This window comes from Dermacentor andersoni, chromosome 4 (assembly GCF_023375885.2).
Source record: "Dermacentor andersoni chromosome 4, qqDerAnde1_hic_scaffold, whole genome shotgun sequence".
NCBI classification, from domain to species: domain Eukaryota; kingdom Metazoa; phylum Arthropoda; class Arachnida; order Ixodida; family Ixodidae; genus Dermacentor; species Dermacentor andersoni.
The window spans coordinates 35,947,137-35,969,300 of NC_092817.1; the positions used below are offsets into that span (position 1 = coordinate 35,947,137).

The 22,164-nt window shown below is 43.0% G+C and overlaps 1 protein-coding gene across 6 annotated transcripts in view; it reads right to left on the minus strand.

Annotated features, from left to right (window-relative positions):
* Positions 1-5,869: 5,869 nt before the first annotated feature.
* LOC126536912 (inverted formin-2-like) overlaps positions 5,870-22,164 on the minus strand; it is a 72,417-nt gene continuing 56,122 nt past the window's right edge. For 2 of the 6 annotated variants that reach the window (XM_050183967.3, XM_055073600.2), the window contains exons 12-17: positions 21,168-21,288; positions 19,969-20,133; positions 19,225-19,306; positions 15,140-15,203; positions 12,024-12,079; positions 5,870-6,062 (exon numbers count right to left, since the gene is read on the minus strand). In XM_050183967.3, coding sequence (XP_050039924.1) covers positions 5,953-6,062; positions 12,024-12,079; positions 15,140-15,203; positions 19,225-19,306; positions 19,969-20,133; positions 21,168-21,288 — 598 coding nt within the window. In that variant the 3' untranslated portion in view covers positions 5,870-5,952. The remainder of the gene's footprint in view (positions 6,063-12,023; positions 12,080-15,139; positions 15,204-19,224; positions 19,307-19,968; positions 20,134-21,167; positions 21,289-22,164) is intronic. The other 4 variants (XM_050183968.3, XM_050183972.3, XM_050183973.3 and 1 more) reach the window with 4 other exon arrangements.

The window sequence follows — 22,164 nt, forward strand, 5'->3', positions numbered from 1 at the left end:
ATAGCGAGTGAACCATGCTACACTTGCAAAGAAAAACACTCGGACATTTTATTTGAAACGTCTAAAACACTAGAGTAACTTTTTTTTCTCTATCAGCAGCCATACTACATCCGAAAGTATTTAATGCAGCTAACCAGACACCACTGTCATTTAACTTCGATCTGCGTCATAATTTCCGAACGAAAACCAGCCTGGTTAGCTCAGATGGTAGAGCGGCTGCCACGGAAAGGCGTTGGCCCCGGGTTCGAGTCCCAGACCACGAGAACTTTTTCTTCAACAGCGAGGCTTTTCTTTCGAGGAATAAGCATGTGTTTCTCTTGTAGCAATTGCTACGATTGGGTGGACGTCTCATTTTTGTCTTTATCAACAGACTACCGCGGCCTTATCCGAAACCTGTTTTCTCCTTCGGCATAGCTACTTACATTGGTGCGCACTTTACAGGGAAGGGAGGAACTGGAAACATTTTTAAGAGGACCCGTAAAAATTTAGTCACCTGCGGTCCTATTCACGCTGCGGAAAAACAGCACAGGCACAAGTAAATCATACTCTTACATTGGTCATAATGTCGGGAAACATTTTTTGTTCCCAAAAAATTCGTCACTTTAGCATACGCAAGAGGCACAACGCTGCTTCTATGCTACACTTTTTGTTTAACGAGAACAATCGAAGGCTGCCGTGAACGTGAGGCACCAAATGCTCCACTGTAACCCTCTAGCACCCGTTCAGAACAAGGAAATGAGCGATGGAAGTGGATGAATGAATGGATGGGAGGATGCTGTGAGCGTCCCCTTCGAAACGGAGTGGTGGATTGTGCCACCAAGCTCTTGTTCTTATTTTGCCTCATCTCCTACCTATCTTTTCAAAACACACACACACACACACACTCGAAGAATTCCCAGCATCAAATTTTCTGAACCATTCCGGAACTTTACTTTACTGCGAAGCTGTGTACCTCTACCCTCCTAGGAAATTTTCGTGTCGCAAGAAAAAACTCCCCATACGTGGGCCGTTCCCGAAGATAGTGCAATACCGACCCGACTCGCAGCGGGAGTGAAGCAGGCGTTAAGCACTCCCCATACGTGGGCCGATCCCGAAGATAGTGCGACACCGGCCCGACTCGCAGCGGCGGTGAAGCAGGCGTTAAGCACTCCCCATACGTGGGCCGATCCCAAAGATAGTACAATGCCGGGCCAACATGTGGCGGAGGTGAAGCAGGCGTTAAGCACTCCCCATGCGTGGACCAATCCCGGAGATAGTGCAATGCCGGGCCGATTCGCGGCGGAGGTGAAGCAGGCGTTAAGCGCTCCCCATACGTCGGCCGATCCCGAAAATAGTGCAATACCGGCCCGACTCGCTGCGCGTGGGAGTGAAGCAGGCGTTAAGCACTCCCCATATACGTCGGCCAATGCCGGAGATAGTGCAATGCCGGGCTGACCCACGGTGGAGGTGAAGTAGGCATTAAGCACTCCCCTCAAACGAGAAGTTAGCGGCCCTCGGGATTCACAACACCTTCACTGAGCTGTCGGACGCGGTTATGGCTTCGCAAAAAGCCAGACTACAGAATACAGCAGCGGGTAGAGCCATCCTCCACCGGACCGGAACGGCAACGGAGCTCCGTGCCTTCGATGGGCAACGATCACTCTCGCCTCAGGTCAGAGGCAAGATCAAGGCGAACCCCATACCGAAGCACATGAGTCATGAATTCCATGAAGGACAACGCAAGGCTCGCGTCCACAGACAGCGCCGACAATTCAAGGGTGACCCGCACGTAACGTACGTGGACGTTGCGGCGTACCCTGTAGGGGGCCCCTTCGCGGTAGCCGCCGTGAACGGGAGAGACAACTCCTTGACAGCTGCGGCTGAGACCATAGCCGCGGCGCTAGTAATAAAGAAAGAAGACAAGGTAGGCAGGGAAGTTCATGTCGTTACCGACTCGCAACAGGCCTGCCGTAACTTTACCAACGGACGAACACCGCTGCTGGCGGCTCAGATTTTAGGCCCGAGGCTGCAAGAATCCCATCATATCACGTGGACGCTGGGCCACGCGGGTCTGGAGGGGAACAAAAGGGCGAATGCATTAGCTCGAGCGCTAATCAACCGAGCGGGGCAAAACCAATCCTCTCATCAATCCCCAGCCTTACGTTCGTGCTCCTGTCATCCAATTACTGCGACCGACTCTAGATCCAGCGACTCAACCGCAGGATTTATGCTCCCCCTCACAGAAAGCTCAGCACTGAAGAGGCAGTAGCTCTCAGACCTATTCAGACAAACACATTCCCAAACTTACACAGATACAGCAAAACGTTCCCACACACATATCACGGCATCTGCCCCTGGTGCGGCGACACACGCCCTACACTCTTTCACATCTCGTGGGGGTGCGGGTGAACCTCAACACTTAAAGACGCCTAGCACGTCATTTGAGCGGTGGGAGGTACAGCTGACCGGCGATATCCTGGCGGGACAAGAAGCTCTCGTCCAGCAAGTACGTCGAGCAGCCATGGCCAGTGGAATCCTGGAATGAGGACACCACCCACTCGACCTCAAGAGCAACGACCTCGATGGTCCAAATAAATGTTTTCTCTCTCTCTCTCTCTCTCCCCATACGTGAGGCGATACCGGAGATAGTGCAATGCCGGGCCGACCCGCGGTGGAAGTGAAGCAGGCGTTAAGCACTCCCCATACGTGGGCCGATCACGAAGATAGTGCGATGCCGGGCTGAGATGCGGCGGAGGTGCAGTTCGCCATTAAGGGGCCCACATACACAGCTTCGCTGCTCATCCTTCTTCACAGAGCGGAAGGGCACTGAGTTTTTTCTATACCTCCGTTGTTTGTGGTCTCCCTACCATTCTGCCACTGAACCTCCAATCGCATTTTATTAGTCTCTATTCCGGACATGTTTACTTTACCCCTGGTATTCCTTAACCCAAGGGCTTCAATAAAGCCAGATGAGCCTAAACCGAATTCTGGATAGATATCGTCACATCCCAATAAAACATGTTCCATCGTTTCCCTAGCTTTACCGCAGCAAGCACATGCTTCCTCTTCCTTGGTGTACCTCGCTTTATAACCACGCGTTCTAAGGCATCCTGATCTCGCCTCGAAAAGCAAACAGCTTCCCTTTGAGCTATCGTAAATTGTTTGTTTGCCGATTTCGTTTTTGCCTCTTAGGTAGCTACTCATGGTAGGTTTCTTTTCCATTGTCACCACCCAGGATATTGTCTCAGCCACTCCGAGTTTCCGTTTGACGTTCTTTGTTGCCATGTTGTTCACCATACCGGTCGCATACTTGCTCGTAAGCTTTCTAGTTTATTTCCTCCACCGTGAGACAATGCTTTTCCTGAACTCATATTTGAACGCTCTCGCAACCCATGTACTTCCTTTCATATTCCTGAGTCGTTCTTCGAAATCAATTTTACTCTGAGCTTCCCTCACTTCAAAACTTGTCCAACACATATCACCCTGCACAGCTTCAGTTGTAGTCTTCCCGTGAGCGCCCACTGTAAAGCATCCCACTGGCCTTTGGTTGCCATTAAATCCTGACTGTATCCCTGACTTCAAGAAAAGCACCGCATTTTCAAATGCAAGTCCTGGAACCGGAACCATTACACCTTTCTACGTACCCGGAGCACCTCGTATCTATAGTATCCTTATAGCACTCTGTGTTTCATTATTACTCAGTTTCTCTTTCCCTTAGATTTTTTTACCTGTGCTTACATATCTTAATTGCCTTTGTTTATACATAAACCAGCGTACATGTATACTTTTACCCGATGTACTTCCTGGCCCTGTATTGAAGCTGTTTATTCCCTGTTTTCATTGAATACCACAAAACCTCATTTTCTTACACTACATTAAAATATTAAATTTTCGCCTTCCGGTCCACAGATATCAGCAAGACGTTGTATATCCCTTTGCAACACAACGTCGTCCACAGAAAACAAACCTAGAAGCTGCTGCTCTACTACTGAACCCGATATTGATTCATTCTAGAGCCCTTTCCATCCTCACCCTGTATATCAAAAACAACAGCAGGCATAAAGGGCACCGCTGTCTCAGTCCCTCGGTGATATCAACTTGCTCCTCGCTCTTCCTCCCTTCCCATTCAACGCAAACAGTATTTTCTAGGTAAATCTTCCTCCAAATCTGTGTAATATCATCGCCTAAGCCTTCCCCTTCCAGAATATCCCACAAGATGTTGCTGTCCGCGCCGTCATACGCTCCGGCAATATCTAAAAATACAGATATAAACGGTCTCCTGTCTTCCCTGGATATTTCAATACACTGAGTAAGAACAAATATGTTATTATCCAGACGCTTACCTAGTCTGAAGCGATTCTGAAGTTCTCCTAGTATGCCATTATGTTCTGCACATTCCTGCCGTTTTAATTTAATCGCCTGCATGGATAGCTTTTATATTACCGATGTAATGTTCAACGGTCTGTATGAGTTAATTCTATATTTTTCCCCCTTACCTTTATAAATTAAATTCATTCTGCTTTGTCGCGAACTGGCTGGTATTTGCCTATCTTGTAAGCTTTTTTTTATACTGCTTTCAACAGACCTTCCTTACTTTTTGGTCCTAGTTCGTTAATCAGCCTAACGATAACCTCGTATAACCTGTGGCTGTGCGCTAAGGAATTTTCTCTTCGGCTTTGTTCCAATTGAAATTTCTCAGCAGCAGCTCCTTTGCCATCCAGTTCTCTTTGGTGCTTTCTTTTTCGAAAACGAACTCCTCATTGCCTTGAAATGATAGGGCTGTTTTTTTATGTAATTTAATGCCGCATTTCCTTCCAGTTTACTTCCATCTTCGTCTAGGATATGTTGTTGTTTTGTTATATTTTAGCAGCTGCCGTCTTTTTCTCAGGCATTTCTGACAACCAACGTTCACATTCATCTTTAATCTTTGCTTGAACCTGTATTTCAACCAGCTTTTTTTTATTTTCTCCTGGTATATACTCATTTTCTGTCTACTTCATCCTGCGGCAACTGCGCTTTTTTTGCCTGCCTGTGCTCTCGCGATGCTTTCTGCCGTTTATCGATCACTCCTCCCGTATGTACCTGTTCCACCAACTTTTCGGTTTCCTTTCTTTCCTTTCCTACAAACTTATTGCTTCTCTTTCGTCATGTCTTTCGTCAATACACTTAGCTCGCTATATTGCCACTCTTTGGTTGGCCTTTTGCCAAGTTCTTTCTCGACTCCTGTGACTATACCTACTTGTTCAGCGTTCAAATTTCGACTGACCATTCTTCGATCCTTGTTCTTTCCCCAACTACATATCCCATTTGCAAAATAATGTGTTCATGGTCGCTCCCTATGTTGCTATACTATTCCTCGTCAAATGACCATTTCTCTGAACTACATAATGAACTCCGGTCGCCAGACAGTAATCAATGGTCGGTTGCCTATTTCAGACTTCCCATGTGACCTGGCCATCACATTTAGGTCCCGATTCTCTATAACACCACCGATCTTCCAGCGCTCTCCGTTGGATACAATCGCGCCGGTGGGGCCAGCAGAATGCATTTAGAGCACCGTTTCAACGCATTTAACCTGAAGCTGCATTTCGAAGGATTCTACAAAACCCCAAAACGAGCTAGCATAGATAGTACCTACGTACCCTTAAAGCCGTCCAGCTTCGGTGGCCATTGCGGCGATGCACTGTCATTACAACCCCTCCAGCGACGTCCATGACCGCCTTGAACTTTTGGAAAACAATTCGCAGGGGAAGTTACGCAATTACATAGTAGCTTAAAAGAAACACGTTGCAGTATAATCTGCAATACCACGTATTTTTCCTCTAGTAACATGCTGCGGTATCATTGACTAGATAAATGTGACAAAAAAAATCGATGTTAAAAGTCCAAATCAATTAAAATAGAACGTTTATTTGTTTAAAACCTTGAAGCAATAAATTTGAGTCTGCTGTGCCCGCCGTCGTACGCGCTGCGTCAAGCGGGGGTCTTGCGTAGCTTGAAGCTTCCCTGACGTATTTCAGCAAGCAGGCGGTCGACGATGCACTCCTCCTCTACAAAGGAGGCAGCCGGCTTCTTTGCGTGTCCTGTGAGAACAGAAACAAGGAAACGAATTTTTATCGGAACGAGGAAACGTTGGCCCTGAATCCCTGCCCTATATAACACCATTCCGAGGACGTAGCATACCAACGAAGCGAGCGACATTTGGACTAATCCCCTCATTCGGAAGCAGCCCTCGGCTCACAGTTCAACTTCAAGTAGAGCCCAGCGCCATCCCTCGACTGAAGCAGAGACAGCGCTTCAAGAACGCTCCTCGAAGATTCCCTGAGAAGTTGCTTGAGAAACACCTTTAATTCAGTGTATTTGAGAAGACTCAAAGAGCACGTGGTTACAAAAATGTTCGCCGAGAAAGAAACTTAAGAGCGCAGTTGAAACGCAGTGAGCGCCTCAAGCTGAGTTGCGACGCTGCTGTCCACTGTCAGTTGTGGAGCACCGAGGGGAGGAGCGTTCTAGAATACGGGGCTAAATGTTATGAGCCAAAAGGTTTGTTCACGCAACGTACTTTAAAAATTGCTGAATATATATTTTTGTCACCTAGCTCACGAAACTTTTCCAGCAAGAAGTTTCTGTTGACACATCATACTTAAGTTAAAGACTGCGGCGAACATGTATTGGTGCAGCACGGCTCCTGAATCTTTGCCGACAAAAATATTTTCAGTTCCCCTTGTGTCAGTAGAGCGGAGTCTGTTTCTATGCCTGCTTTTAAATTATGATTTTTTTCTACACTTGCTTGAGTTTGCTCTACGGAATAAGTAAACGCAAACGACGTTAGCACGTGACGTGTTAGCGATGCAAGTTCGAATAGTTTCACGCTTTTCTTTGAGCCCTTGTCTACACGTTCCAGGGCAAGAGATTCTATTCGCCTAACAATGCTAGTCGTATGCCACGTCCTCTTATTTGCCTACTGTTTTAAAAAATAACGCAAATCACAATTCACTTACAATACTACCTGCAATTTGCATTATTTTTGTTAATCCCTCCTACTTTCATTCGCTCCCTCTCGTTAGCACGCAGACATGCAAGATGCATGCGTCCCAATGTGCTAGCATGTGCCAGCTACAACCTATATGCAGCAGTACCACTGCTAATCGTACCACTGGTATATTTGTAGCACTAAAAAAGCAAGAAGCTTTGCAACTTCTACTGAAAGTCATGGTGGCATGCACCCTAGTTGCATGCATACTCAAAGAACCTCAGTTACCCGTACATTTGCCCCACATACACAAACGTGCAATTTCCACTAAAGAAAGGAACGACAAATACGCGCTCACTAATATGTCACGACCAGCATGCAAAAAGACAGCGCAGTTCACTGCACTCTCAAAACTGTCTACAGTCATAACCATCGATCTCGCCATAATATACTTCAAGTTACATGACTCGTGTAGTAAATCTACTAATCACATAGTAATTGTTATAGTCAAAATATTGCAGGCGCTTCAGTTCACCAAAAACTCACGTGCCACCAGGCCTTACCAGACAACCGAGACACACAAAACCACTGAGAGGCGACTGACACCGCTCTTTTACAAGGATACTCATCGCAGGCTCTCACTTTTGCCAGTCATATTGAAGTAAAACTGCGTCGCTATGTTTAGGTACGAGCATTCGTATCTGACGACCTTGTGAACTGTTTCAGCCCATACTCGCACGACCATTAAATTGCTATAGGTCACCGCAAATAAGCCTCGCATATTGTTGCACCGTGGACAATTAAATTGCCGAGGCAACTGCTCAGAGGCTTTGTCAGTGGCCACAGAGTGAGCATGTCTCAACGTCCACTGGTCCGCCCAACTTCAACTATGCGATTTCGCAATCATTCACCAAACCAGCGCAAAGCACTAGAACGACCACTTTATGCACTTTACTTCTTGGTCAGCTTTGGCGCATCGTCCAGCAGACTTATGCTTGGACACTGACAGAGAAGAGTGTGGCATATTCTAAACAAGAAGGCAGAGAAGTTGGTCAGCAGAGCATAATGGTCTTGCTCATACGTATTAAATTGATGTGTATGTTCAATGCTGCTCAAAAATATGATTGCTGAAGAGCGTCAGCGCTTATTGGCGTGTCTTGGTGTGTTCCGTCCGGTGGGCAAGGATTAACAATCGTACACCTCGATCACCCTTTAATGGTTTTTTACACCTGCAAGATTCATATTGTTCGAATGTGTATGCAAATAGAAAGCCAAACAAACCGTGCCTCAAACACTACTTCTGTGTTGCCAAGTGTAGGCATGTGGCGCTAAAAGCAGGAATTCTTTCATATTTTCTTCGTATATGCGAAGACACGGGAGCACAGTCAGCTTTACATCAGAGCAGACAACTCTCAGCCCCTGCATTATTTGGAGGGCAGTTTCTAAGTGAGAACATCTGAAAAATCAGGACGAGCGATTGGTTGGTTTCTGCGTAATGATTCATTTTCCAATTCAGCAATTTATTTTCTGTTTGTTTTGGGGGATTGTTTGATCGTTTTGTCCATATATATGCACTGCATGATCCTTTTAGTGAGTAATGTCCGATATCTGCTACTTCGCCTCATGAGGCTCACCCTAATGCTGCATACTGTTGAAATGAAATTTTTAGCATGCCCTCAAATCTCAGCACATTGTTGTTTTTGGATGCACTACATTCTGTGCGCAATAATCATGCTCAAAAGCATGAAGCCATGGCCACTGGGCCATCACGGCTTACAGTCAGTCCTTCACAACCTTCGGGCATGTATGCCTTGATTACCAGCAGGATAAATGTTTGTACAGGTTGTAAACAAAATGGCATGTTTACATGCCAAGTTCTGCGCACGTTTAGAATGCTTTACTTAACAGTCCATGGAGTTTTTACAACTAAGAAGTAACTTGAATAATTTAATCACACGAATTCTGCCTGAATAAAACTAATCTTGTAACACTGTTTACCATATTACAGCACACTTCAACAACACGTCGGTCTTGTCACATACTTTTTGTACATTAAAGTCTGCAGTACTGACATGTAGGTGCCCTAACAAGCGCTTAATTTTTCTTTACTTCTACGGGGCGTCTTGACAATGAGCCAGCTAAATGGCAACTTAATCAAAATGAATTAAGCTTTGCTGATGAATGAGAACTTACCTGCACTTAAGGTATGTGCTGTCCCTCGAAATAATTACGTTTAGAAAGTAGGCCACAAAGTAAATGAGGCCCTTGGGCAATTTTATGCATTTCGGAACGTACAACTTGAGGTTAGCTCAGTGACTTGTAGACAAAAGGTAAAGATATGATTTACGAAAATTTAATAAATTGATAAATGCACTGGCCTAAAGTGTCTGCTCTTGAAAATCAATCGAATTGAAACACATCTACCCCTGTAATTGAATGTCAATGTTACACCTAAAAAGGTGGACATCAATCTAATAATTTCGCTCAAAGTGTCTGCTCTTGAAAATCAATCGAATTGAAACACATCTACCTCTGTAATTGAATGTCAATGTTACACCTAAAAAGGTGGGCATCAATCTAATAATTTCGCTCAAAGTCTTTAAAATAAGTGAAATTTTCATATTCAATCATTTAGGAGACCAACATATAATCAGAATGCTTTTTTTTATTATGGTACAGGAAAAATTTTATCTTGCATCAATACAAGAAGCCGTGGTGTTATCACTCAAATTGCTAGGGCCGCAACTCATTGCGGATTTTCATCGCATGGCTGTTACTGGTTTGTGTGTTTATTATATATTAAAAGCATAAGCCAACACAGGGAACACCACTCCTTTGTGGGTCATAGCCAGTACCACAAACTCACATAGCCTTTATCGATGTACGTGCCTTATTCGTCGTTAAAGTGATTTTCTGTTGAGCAGAGAGAGATTTATCATGATATAAAAGCTTAGAGGTCGGCCTGAATCACAGTTCTGACCTGTTGCTCAGCATTGTTGATGAAAAGTGTTCATACTACTATTAAGCTAGCAACTTTGAAGGCACTTTTTCTGCACAAGAATATAGCTTGTGTAAATACTTGGAACTGCTTTCGTGTCCATTGCAACCAATGTAACTGTTGATCAACTGCGGTGGTTACGTACGTCCACATAAAATTACATTTCAAAATGTCATTTGAAAATTATATTTTAAGTGTTGATGAACTACGGTCAATACGGCCATCCTTATTTCAACGTAGCACACGTTCAGTGCTTTTACGGGAATACGAGTCTCGGTATAAAATTCAAAACATCATGATTCTCTTGTCTGTGCTGCAAAACATTTCCAGAGTCAATACAAGACAATCACGGCATTTTTTGCCAGACACAGCCTGCTAGCATATTTCAAAAAAACAGCGGGAAGATTCAGTGGCGTCGCTCAGTGGCTATGATATCCTGTCTCCAAACAAAAATAGCAATATTTAATCCCGATGACCATGTTTTGACAGTACCGGAACGCAAGAACACTCATGTACTTAGATTTGAGAGCAGGCTAAAGAACGCCAGGTTATTATTCGGCAACTTAAACGATCTGCCACAGCGTCTCTCTTATCCTGCTACGCATGCTTGGAATATCATATTTCAAACCTTGATTAATAAATACCTACGATACGCCATCGCCTACGTGCAGCTGTGGAAGCATTTTGATTGAAATATCTGAGATGCGGTAATGCTGAGAGGTTATATTTTCAACAAGTTACCATGGCTCCTCACTTCTGCACACTGCCAAGGTACGAATTTGTGTCACCGCCACTTGGTGTCCCACACCTTGCTCCGCCTGGAGTTGCCTGTTGTGACATCAGCCAATAGCACTGGCCGGTGACCACTCTTCTCTGCCGAACACTCCAAATCAAACATTACATCCGTGTTCCCCTACCATCTCCACGTGCTTCCTCTCCTTACTTACGTCTGAGATGGCGGCATGCATATAGCAAGCCCCAAGGTATCAAGCTTAAGTTACAGCTACAACTTTAAGTCCGCATTCATTGCCAAATTTTTCTTGCTGCATTTTTGTCGCTGCCACTCCCAGGTGTCCGTGTTTGTGTCGTCGGCGTCCGCACACTTGCAAGTGATGGGAGTTTGCGTATTGTAGAGATAATTTTCTTCAACAAGTTTCTGCACCTCTTCTAAAGCAATCGATGTGGGTAGATAGTTTTGACGACAAACGTTCGCTTGTAAGAGAAAGGTGGAAGATAAATGTAAATGGCCACTCTAATTAATAAAAAAGACGATAAAAAACCACCAAAAAAATTCAGTTATTTTACTGGTAAATAAGTTGCGATTCACTTCTCAGTTCTACAAGCACGCATGAGCAAATTATTGACCGAGCTATAGCTGCATAACCAGCAACCTAACCTGAATACTGACCACAAAAACTGAGTGGATAGTATGGTAGGTTCTATCTGGACATATCATACCATAGTACAGTACTAATCAAAACTGTTAAGAAGCTTTCTGTGTGGAGAACGTTTAAAGCATTCATGAAGACTGCCATCATACTGAAGAGGAATGATGAGCAGGGCCCACATGTTTTCTCTTTTGTAATGTGAATTATAAAAGGTTTGACATCTCAATCTGTACTTTTCTGCTGGAATCGTGACTGTGGAAGCACTGGTTAATTCCCTATAACACTAGTAATTAGACAATTGATGTACCTGTATAGGAGCTCTCAGGTCTTGTATTGTGTCAACCAACTCGCTTCCTTGACAAGAGCACTGGAATGCTAACTACAAATCTAACAGCAAATTGTTTAAAATAACCTTAAACAGTTCTAAATGGCTGTTGTGTTACTGTTACTGTCATTCAAACAATCTCCTAGTCATGCGTTTTTTTTACTTCCCATGCCGCGTTGTGCACTTGTGTTGCTTTCTCATTCATAGCGCTAAGACAGTGAGGTGAGGATTGGTGAGCATTTGTGAAGAAAATGGAAGCAAGGCATAAGAGATCGTGCATAGCAAGCATCAGGAACAATATGAGCGTGCAGCCATGCAGGAAGTACCCTTCACCAACCAAAAAGGTTACTGTTAGCGTCATACGTTTCTTTGAAGCAGCTGCATCAGAAGCTGGAAAGACTGTGATGGCTTTGCGTCTGCTGGGAGACACAACAGACAGCTTCACAATATGAACAACATGAACATCAAATGCAAAAAAAAAAGGGGGCAAAACAGCTGCAGATTGAAGTGATCAATTGCTGCATGTTTGCAAGTGTCACGCAGAAGCAGCAGTGAAGGCTTGAGAATTCGCTAAGCCAGGCACAAAGCAACGCCTACAAATTTGTTCTTTATTTTTTTCGTGCGGCAAATGAAGAAAATATCGCTTGGTGTTATGTGTGATGAATGCCTAATATTATTGCTTTCACCGCACTCAAAGCACTCTCACTAAGCACTCTTTCAGGAAGGCATTAGCAACGTTGTTTTACTAAACCTACACGCAACGTGATCACGTTTAATGTAATCATTTTGTAGATTACTTGCTTTCTCTGGTGAGTAGTGCAATATAGCGGCACAAAGTTTGGTAAAAGAAAGCATGATCCAATTGCATCACCAATATCTCATCTCATACGTGTTTAGGAACAATGCCTAACATCCTTTTCATTATTTACTAATCTCGTTATTAATTTGTTGTTCTCCAAGGTTACATTTCTAGCCCAATGATGTAGTTATAATGAATATGTAGATGTCATCTAGTATATGCTTCAGCAAAACCAAACAAATGGCACAAAAGGCATTAGTTCAATTATCCAGCCATTCACTCACGTAATTCCAACCTATAACACTAGTTAAATGACAATATATTTTTCCTGTGATATCCACCTTTCAAACATAGTGCCCAATAGCCAAACCCTTATAGTACCACACGCTCCAGAGGCTCCAAACAAACCGATACAGTAAACTGAGGCCGATGCTCCACGGTTTCGGCAAGCCTTCTCGAACATCCACTGAAAACTTTTATTATAGCAGTCGTAGAGCATTCACATTTCAGCTATTGCTTTTAAAAAAAGGTCTACTAATACCTCTTTTGGTTAGTTGCATATTATTATCATTAATATCATTACCATCATTATCAGCCTCACTATCATCATCACTATTATTGCACATACTGTTTTCATTGTTTCACTCATTCTATCACTTTAGCTCGCTAAAAATTTCTCAGCAGAATCCTTCCATAGCTCTTTCATTGTCACAAAACTTCGATCTATAGAAATGCCTACTATGCCCTCTAAAGTAGCGATGACGTGGCACAGCACCAGTTAGAAGGCTAGCTCTTCGTCCGAGGAGGCTGAATTGCGTGTATATTGCAGAAAGATGTGTGTTTCCCTACTGCAGTGTTGCAGCGAACAGCAATAAAAGAGCATGCACTTAAGTGAAGGCCACTAAGCGCATAATTTCTTAAATTCCAAACTACTAGAAGCACACTAAGTCTAGATATATTAATTAAATTTACTATATTTAGTGACCATTTTATTGGTGTTAAGTAAATTTTCACTGCACTTGGTAACCATATCTGTTGAACGGGAAAGACACCGCACGCAATACTTGGTCATCATTAATAGTAAGTGGATTGAAATCTCCACACTTATCGTGCTTCTCATGATTTGGATTTGTAAAAGAATTAGTGCTTTGTGGTCTTCAAATGAAGACGCCAGTTTTGGTGCCGTCTCCCATAACACTGCACTAAATAAGCTTACACAGCTTGCCGGAATAGGCCTTCAATTTAGCTTCCTCCAACCTCCTCCTCTAACAATTTAGCCGCCCCAAACGATACAGTACCACATCGCGGCTACCTTTGGGTGGCACATTAAGCTTCCCAAAAAAAAGTTTTGTGGCTAGAAAAAAGTCGTCGAAAGGGTTGGCTATCAGGTAATGAAGTGTCAATGGTAGGCTGAAATTCTGTGCGTAGTTTTCCTTATTTCCTCTATATATACAGACTTAGACATATTTAATTTCAGGAGCTGCAAATTCATGACTGCAGTGAGATTGCACTTGGAGAACCTAATATGGCTCAAATATGCTACTATAGTTACAGTAGACTGGAAGAACCACAAATGTCTGACCCCTAGTTCAAACTACACAAACTGCACGAAAAACTAACAAGTATGCTCATTAAGTATGATGGAGCAGGCACGAAGCAACGATGCTTGAAGGGGCACTTTTGTGCAGAATTTCGCTGTATTTATCATAACAAAATAAATGTATCCAGTGGTGTTTAGCATAACACACTGATGATTGGTTCAATTGTGATTCTAGTTGCAAGAAATGATGAGCAATTAACACACTTGTAAGTGTAAGCATCATTTCTGCACTAAAGAATGTGCACCACGTCTGAGTAAATGTTCACAACCTGGTAAGCCGCAAACAATATAGCCTAATTACAAGACATGGCAGACAGCATGCATATATCTGCTAACCACTGAAACTGTTGACCGCAATCTCTCCGCCTCAACATTTGAATTAAGCTCAGTCGCTTAAACAGAGTCTTGGGGGACAAAAGCAATGCACCATCAGCCCAATGTCATTAAACACGTTATCAGACATCACTAGCGATAAACGCCTGTCATTAGATGGCAGTAACAATACAAAACTTGATGCTGACGCCCCCCACGTTTCGTTAATAAAGGGTGAGGACAAACTATGCCCACATAATGCTTCAGACTGGACACCGGTGGCCTCACTGAGAGGCCCTGCGACTTAATGCACATGTAATGCGGATGGAGCAGATCTGGCCAAGCCACCGCTCCCCCTAACCAGGCCAGTTACGGCGTTTTCACCGACAAGGGACACCTTATTCTGTGAACAAGAACAAGGCGCTGGACTTCCAAGTGGCAATGCAGCTCACTGTGTTGATACTTGCGCAGAAGCAAATTTACATATTCTAGTTAAGCCTCAATTGTCACTGTAGTGCTTTTTGGCATAAGAATTTCCTATGTAATGTGTGCGTTCCGCAATAGTCACTGATACGTGTTTAACTTAAGTATCCATTAGAAATTGTAACCTCGCTGATCACAAAGCTCTACCTGTAGACTGAATAGTCGAACGGTTGTGCTTCTTTACGTTCACAAAAAAAGAGGGCAAAGTTACATAGTTTGCATTAAACTCTGCGTTGAGGTAACACAATGAAGTTAAGACTATAAGTAGCAATCTCAAGAAATCACCTTTGCAATTTCGGATGGACATTGGTTTTCATCGTCATCTCAGATGGCGTGTTGCTTTGGTGTACTGCTTCAATAGAAGGAGGAGTCACTTAAACATCGAAACTATTACAAACGCATATGAGTGCAGAATTTTAAGACAGGAACCACCCATTTCGCCTAAGCTTCAAGCGATTAACAAGTTAATGGGACACTAAAGGCAAATATCAAGTCAACGTGGACTGTTAAAATACCATTCCAGAAAACTCGCAGCACTTGTCGTGGTGTCAAGAAAAGATTTAGTTTAAGAGAAAATCGCGTCTGAAGTGTCAGCATACCGTTAGCACAATTCAAATCGTCCGCCCTCAAGCGGGGAGTGATGACGTTACATGCACCATGACCTACCTTTACTGCTTTCGGTAAGTAAAACGGCACACGAAAGACAACGCTACGGTTTTTTCGCGCATAACGCCAACGCGTTGTCACGAAGAACCCGAGTCAAGACAGAGTTGGATTTGCCGCTGCATCTTCTCTTGGTCAAGTGACGGTGAACCGTACGGGCATCCCGCGACGTCACATAGAGATGGAATCATCTGCTACTTGCAGTTTGTGAGAGAGTGTCGCGGGGCAACAAAACGTGCGCAGTGCTACGCGATAACGAAGCTACTGAAACGAGAAAGCAAGGTCCGCGCAGTCTAGCGAAAGCAATCTTTCGACCATCAGCACGCTGTCAAGGGTAACGTGAGTGAGTTTTTCTTCTCTTTTCTGGAAATCGAATAGAACTGGACAAGTAACATTTTCCTCTGTGTAATAATGCAATGGAATTTTTTTTACGAGTGGTTGAGTACTAGTGACAGAGCTACGTTGAGTACCTACGTCATCGGGCTAGTACCTGAATGTCGCGTGGGATTGTCAAATAGTGTCCTGCAGTTACCTCAATTTCTCGACTACCAAAGCTCCGTGCGCGACAATATTGGCGCCTTAGACGTTGTCCAGCATTAATCTGTCACTTTAGCTTGACTTAATATGTGCCTTCAGTGTCAGTTCAAGAACTACTCGCAGTGTTAATGCTTTATTGACGAGTGTTGCCCACAGGCAAGATACCAGAATTTTTTCTCGAGTTTCGGTATTGAGTACGAAATTTCTGGCTAAATTTCTTCAGCCAACACTGAATGACAGGCATTGTCTTTTGCAGGTTCAGAACAAGAACACAGGACGAGGTAAATGAGCTTTCACATGCGATTCGCTTTCTTTCGAAAGCATGGTCAGAGGAAATAGGCGAATGCAGTACCTCCAGCTGCAGTGGTGTCACACACGTAACGTAAAGCAAATGCACACCTACGGTTTACATATGACAACAGCTGTCTGTACAAATTCCAAATATTGCAGGCGTGCGGTGAAGCCCACTTCCAGTTTTCTTCCTGGTGTTTTCCCCTTATTGCTGAAAAAGCTTAGGCAAAATACTTTTCGTAGGTTGCGCTTATTTTCGGTGTGTTTTGTACATTTAGATAAAAAATAAATGTTTCCTTCGGGTAGCTACATACACCATCATTAAAGGGTTAATTGATTTATTCTAAAGCTAATGAATGACCTAGCCCTTCTATAAATCAAATACTATTTCCCCTCCCTGCAATTCAGTGATCTCAGTGATCTCCTTGGAAAAGAGCTGATGAGGAGAGGTTAAAAAACCTTTTTATGCCTAAACGGGCAACTTTAATTTTGCGGATGCTGTGCAGTATCCATCTAGTGAATTCCAGGCTGTTCTTTATCAGTTCTAGGCTACTTAGTTAAGCTGTAAATACATTAAAACTAGAGTACCTTCATTTGAAATGTCATGCTATAAGCGGGAATTTGTGCGCAGTGTAAGTGAACTAGGCTTGAACAATACGTACTATGTGATTTCATACATTGGTGGTGGATGTCAGTCTTACCTTTTTAGCTCAAGCTGTCACGCGAACTTGCTTGCTGCAAGCGTCCACATTGCATTGTCACCGCAACTAACCTCTGGAAATCTCAGTATATTCTAAATTGCTGCAAAGAAATTTGTTATCCAGAAATGAAATTCTGGCTGTCAGACCTTAGCGGAATTCTTGCTCCTCTTCAAAGCTCCATCGGATTATTCAGGTGTGAAAGAGCCGCGTCATGAGGGTCCCCCAGCAAACCGCAGTTGGGCGGTCGGTAATGTTTTATCTGTCATACTTATGTTCTAAGACTGCATAGGGCCTTAATGAAAATGTCTTGTACCTAGATTTGAAAATGCAGTATCGTTTGATATTAGATGCTTGAATGAAATGGTTTATGGTATAAGAAAGCTGGTAATATTCATGGAAAAAATGATATAAATCATCCAAGCAAAGGTAGGCCAATTACGGTGCAAATTTCGCATCTTAATGACTATTTTCCCGATTCTTTTGAAAATTCAAGGAATCTTTATTAAATATGATACATCTATACATTTCTTGCGCTTTGACACGAAATTAGCATTTGATCATGCACTGCAATTTAGTTCTGTATTATGAGAAAGAGGCTACTGACAGCGACTTCGACTTGTCTGTACAGGCATACAGCCACAAATTTTACATATTACATATTTTGTTCACAAAGTCACAAACAAGGTTATTATATTAGAAATCGTGAATTGCTTCCTGCTTATGTGATGCGAGTTTGTCAGCTTTATGACGTAGGCAATGCCGCCTAAAAGAAAGCAGGTGCAATTAAGAAAATGTAAACAAGACGGATTGCATCAGATGTGTGCACACCTTTCATTTGACCAACTGAAAATGAGATAGATACGTGATTCAATCGCCCTGTCTTGAACCTTTTCGTAAGGTATGCAAATATGCAAGTTATTTTATTTACTTATTTCCATTTCATTTCATTATATACTTACAAATAATGACAAATATCCATGCATAAACAGCTGCTTGTAGCCTACAAAGCTTTCTGCTCTGTTCTCAAACAAAATGATGCCGCTAATGCACCACTGCAAGCTTGAGAGAAATTCAGAACGATCGTTTTCGGCCCGAACTGTGATTCCATAACTGTTAAGTTAGCCTTCTCCATCAGACAATCAGCGGAGTATGTTTCATAGGAGAAAGCTTTATTTCACATGCCCCTACCGAATGACATGGAAACAAAAATCATATTCAACATCAACTGAATTAATTTTGATGAAGTTTGTTGGATTTAAAGGAAACAGTTAATATATCTACCAGTTATTGGAAGAACGTCAATTATTTAAAACCATGAGTGCTTTTTTTTAATTGCGACGATCTAAAATTGGTTTTAATTAATGAATTATAAAGTATACAAAACCGTCACTAAGCAGTAAACAACAATTTTTCAATTCTGTAAACTGAATCTTTTGGAGATCTAAAGCTGACAAAGTTGGTATATTTTGCAGTGAACTGAATTATACCACCAACTTGTGAGTAGGACTCTCAAAGAACTTGCGCAAATAATGAAACAGGTTCACATAAGCTGTAAACCAATAAAGTCAAGATGTTTTCGCTTCAGACAACCTGATAGTTTACTATAGAGTTGTAATGTCTATTCTTTGCGCGAAGTTAAGGAATTTATGCTTAGCTTTCTTTTCAATCTTTGGCTATTTGTATTACAAGTTAGAAGCTCTAAGTCAAATCCTTTCCAACAGTCAGCAGAATTTACCCTTCGCCAACTTTTATATGTACAAAGATCATTCAGTCAGCACTTGTGTAACGAGATCATTTTTGCTTTTTAGAAAGGTTTTAACTTCGTCTTATACATACTGACAACTATCACCTGCTTTACAGTTAGCCCCCACTAGTTGATAGTTTTTTCTTTGCTCCTGTGAAAAGAAGGCATGTCCATGCATATGGTCAAAATGCGAGGTCAGAGGTCTTGATAGAGCAGCCAAAATAAATTTATCCTATAACTTAAATATTTTGTTAATGTAGAACCTAAACGTTAGCTCTTGCATAAAATCAATCAAACAGGCATATTTTATAATCATGCAGTAGTACAAAAAGTGTATGATTCTAGGAGTAAAATTTGGCGATATTCTTGCACAAAATGTTCTATTAAACCAGCCTTTGCGATCATTGAGCAGAATATTTGGCACAGTAACGTACCTGGCTTGCCCTGGTCCGTGCCCATCCGCGTGATTTTCAGCTTTTCTGCTCGCTCTTCCAGCTGCCTGCGCTCTTCATTCTCCTGCAGTGCAGAAAAAATGACAAAATCCTGAATTGAACTTTATTCAGCAGCCATCCTTCTAGAGCAAATATGAAAAGCAACGTTGATATATGTCTTTCGAAAATTAACAACAACCTACACTGGAACAGAAACCAAAACCTCCTTGAAGTAGTATCGCTTATCAAATACGTTTATCAAATTCGATGTTTGAAGAACGCTTAAATATTTCATTGACGTCTCCTCTGTCAGCCCCGCAAAAATATTCCAATATGGCACCTCAACACCCCCCCTCCTCACAGAATATACGAATAAGTCTATATACAGTGTTCATATGCATAGCTTAAGTGTGCTGTCTTTTTCAGCGGTGCTCAGGAAAGTATTGGGAAGGCAATCAGATAAATCAAAAGATATAAAAAGGATCATCTGTGCAGAGCTGCTAAATATAACTGCAGTTCGCAGCTAAGGTTTTAGTCTTTGCAGTGATGGGCATTTTCTCGGTCTAATTCATGAAAGTTACATCTCATAGAAAAGAAAGAGTGGGCGATGTTTTATGGGTAGTCAAAGACTCGGGATACTGCCTTATTGCTCTGCTTACATGTGACATCTACACTGAACCACACAGGACTGTTAAGCTGCCCTGCTCCAGAGACTGTTAAGGATTGCGCCAAGCGACTATGGCTCACCTTTTGCGCCAGCTTGACCTTTTCGCAAAAGTTGTTGAAGATGTGCAGGCACTCTTCGACAGAAAAGCGACTCTCCTCCTCGCAGAAGTGCTCAGCGAGCCTCCGCGAGAGTTGCCCAATTTTGTCGAAGCTCGAAGACAGTTCACTCAGCTGCGCCTTGGCCATCTGCACGAAGGGCCATCAGAGATCAATGAGTTTCTAGCCCCTTGAAAGCCCAGAACGAAGCACTACACTCCTAGAACAGCGAACAGCACATCATATAAAGGCTAGAACAGATAGACAGTCGTGTATCAGAGTGATAACGGGTAATGAGAGAAAGAAACCGCAGTCGAGTGTGATAAAGCAATAAATGTAGTAATGCAATTAGGGAAAATGTGCTAGGTTGACACAAGAAATAAGTCGCTAAATATCGCTGGGAGAGGCTTCTGTTTTGCAATAGACTGATAATAGGGTGATGAAGGCACCGACAATCATGGTGATGATACAGTGACTACCTATGTGCCACCATTTCTTACATCATTTGCGAAAAATAGTACCAGCAGGTATAGCCACAGTGTAACTACTCTCTTTTTTTTTTAATAGCACTGGACCAATAGCTCACACCGTATAATTACCTGTGATGCGGTTCCTTATTGAGAGGGTTATGTTACACTCGTTTGTGAAAACGATCCAACATGCCAACAAAGACAAATTACTTTCGAATATTTATGCAGTTGTGCCTGGGTTGCAATGGCTTGTAACTTGCTCAAAGGGGATGTGCATGTACGTTATTCTCAAAGTACGCTCTATGTCGAATGATCTGCTGTGTTAAATCACTTGTGATTAGAAGTCTGTAGCTGATATCGAAACACAGTTCAAACTATTCGTGTGGCGCTGCCAAAATTATCGAGAAAGTCCGCGTGTAAGTTGACTATAAAATGAAGTAATTTTGGGGTTGAAGAAATGAACCAATTTGCCGGCATACGAGAATACGAAATATGATATTTTTGCTTACATAAGCCCAAAAACACAGACTTAAACGCCCTAAGAACTTTGGCACCCGAATATAATACAGGGATAAAATTTCACACGCAAATCTGAAAACTACCTGTCACATGTGAAGTCTTAGAGCAAATTTCCGTTTTCTTTAATCAACCTGTATTGAATCCCAGGCGAATGCAAGTTCTGCCAATTACTACGTGCAGAGTACGCTTTCTTACGGTGACAAAGGCGCCGAAGTGTTGCTTGAAGTCAGCGTCGCCTTGAGGAAGATGCCTCTCGAGCTTTTCAATGCCATTAGACAGCTGTTTCAGTTCTGCGCGCATGCCATCCAGAGACAACCTGTAAGTGACAAACAATAAGGCTGCTGCATTTAGGACATTTCTTGCATTCACTAGAACAAATGTAAACAAACAAGATGATAAACAACCTAGGTTTTGTTAAAGACGTTTGCTATACATCCTAATGTAGTTTCCGAAATGATTTGCCTCAATATTTTTTTTCCAGAAAAGCATAGACAGGGCCGAGAGAGAATACTATAGTTGAAGTTGTGCTCGAAAGGCGAAGCATTGATAGCCATAGAAAAGGATCGGGCAAAAACAGAAGTAAAATATGTAGTTTTATTGGTCGATAAATTGCCCTAAGCATTCACTTACTAACTAAGCAGGCATGGTGTCAGGCGAACAACCTTGAACACTAGGCGCGCGGGAAGACAGCAGCGATCTAGGCTCGCCCATAGCCATGGCACCCACCGCAAATGACCTCTAACATAGGGCATGCGAGCCGCGTATGCGGTCATCCGCGAGTACATCCATGCGCAGCCACGGTCTAACCAGAGAATGAGACGTGCGCTCTCCCCCCCGGGCTAGACGGGAGACCCGCGCGCGCTGGCCCTTGAGCCCGGCGGTGCTTCGTTTAGCGCGCGCTTTGACACGTGACCTCCAATATTGAGTGCGCCTACTTTCGGCACGCATTAAGGCACCGTTCTTCTCAGCTCACCTTCGCACGCTTGCCCTCGCACCCCGCATTATGCGGTGCGCAAGCCGCTCATATTTATCGCATTTGTACTTAACGTGGAAAATTACGGTGACGACGAAAATTCGCCTTGAGTGTCTATGCAAGTGTTATCGTAATAAAAAAAAATTTGAGCAGACATCTCGGCGCATTATGGAATCGCTACAGGTGTTCCAAGGAATCTACCATTGTTTCAGTTTCAGC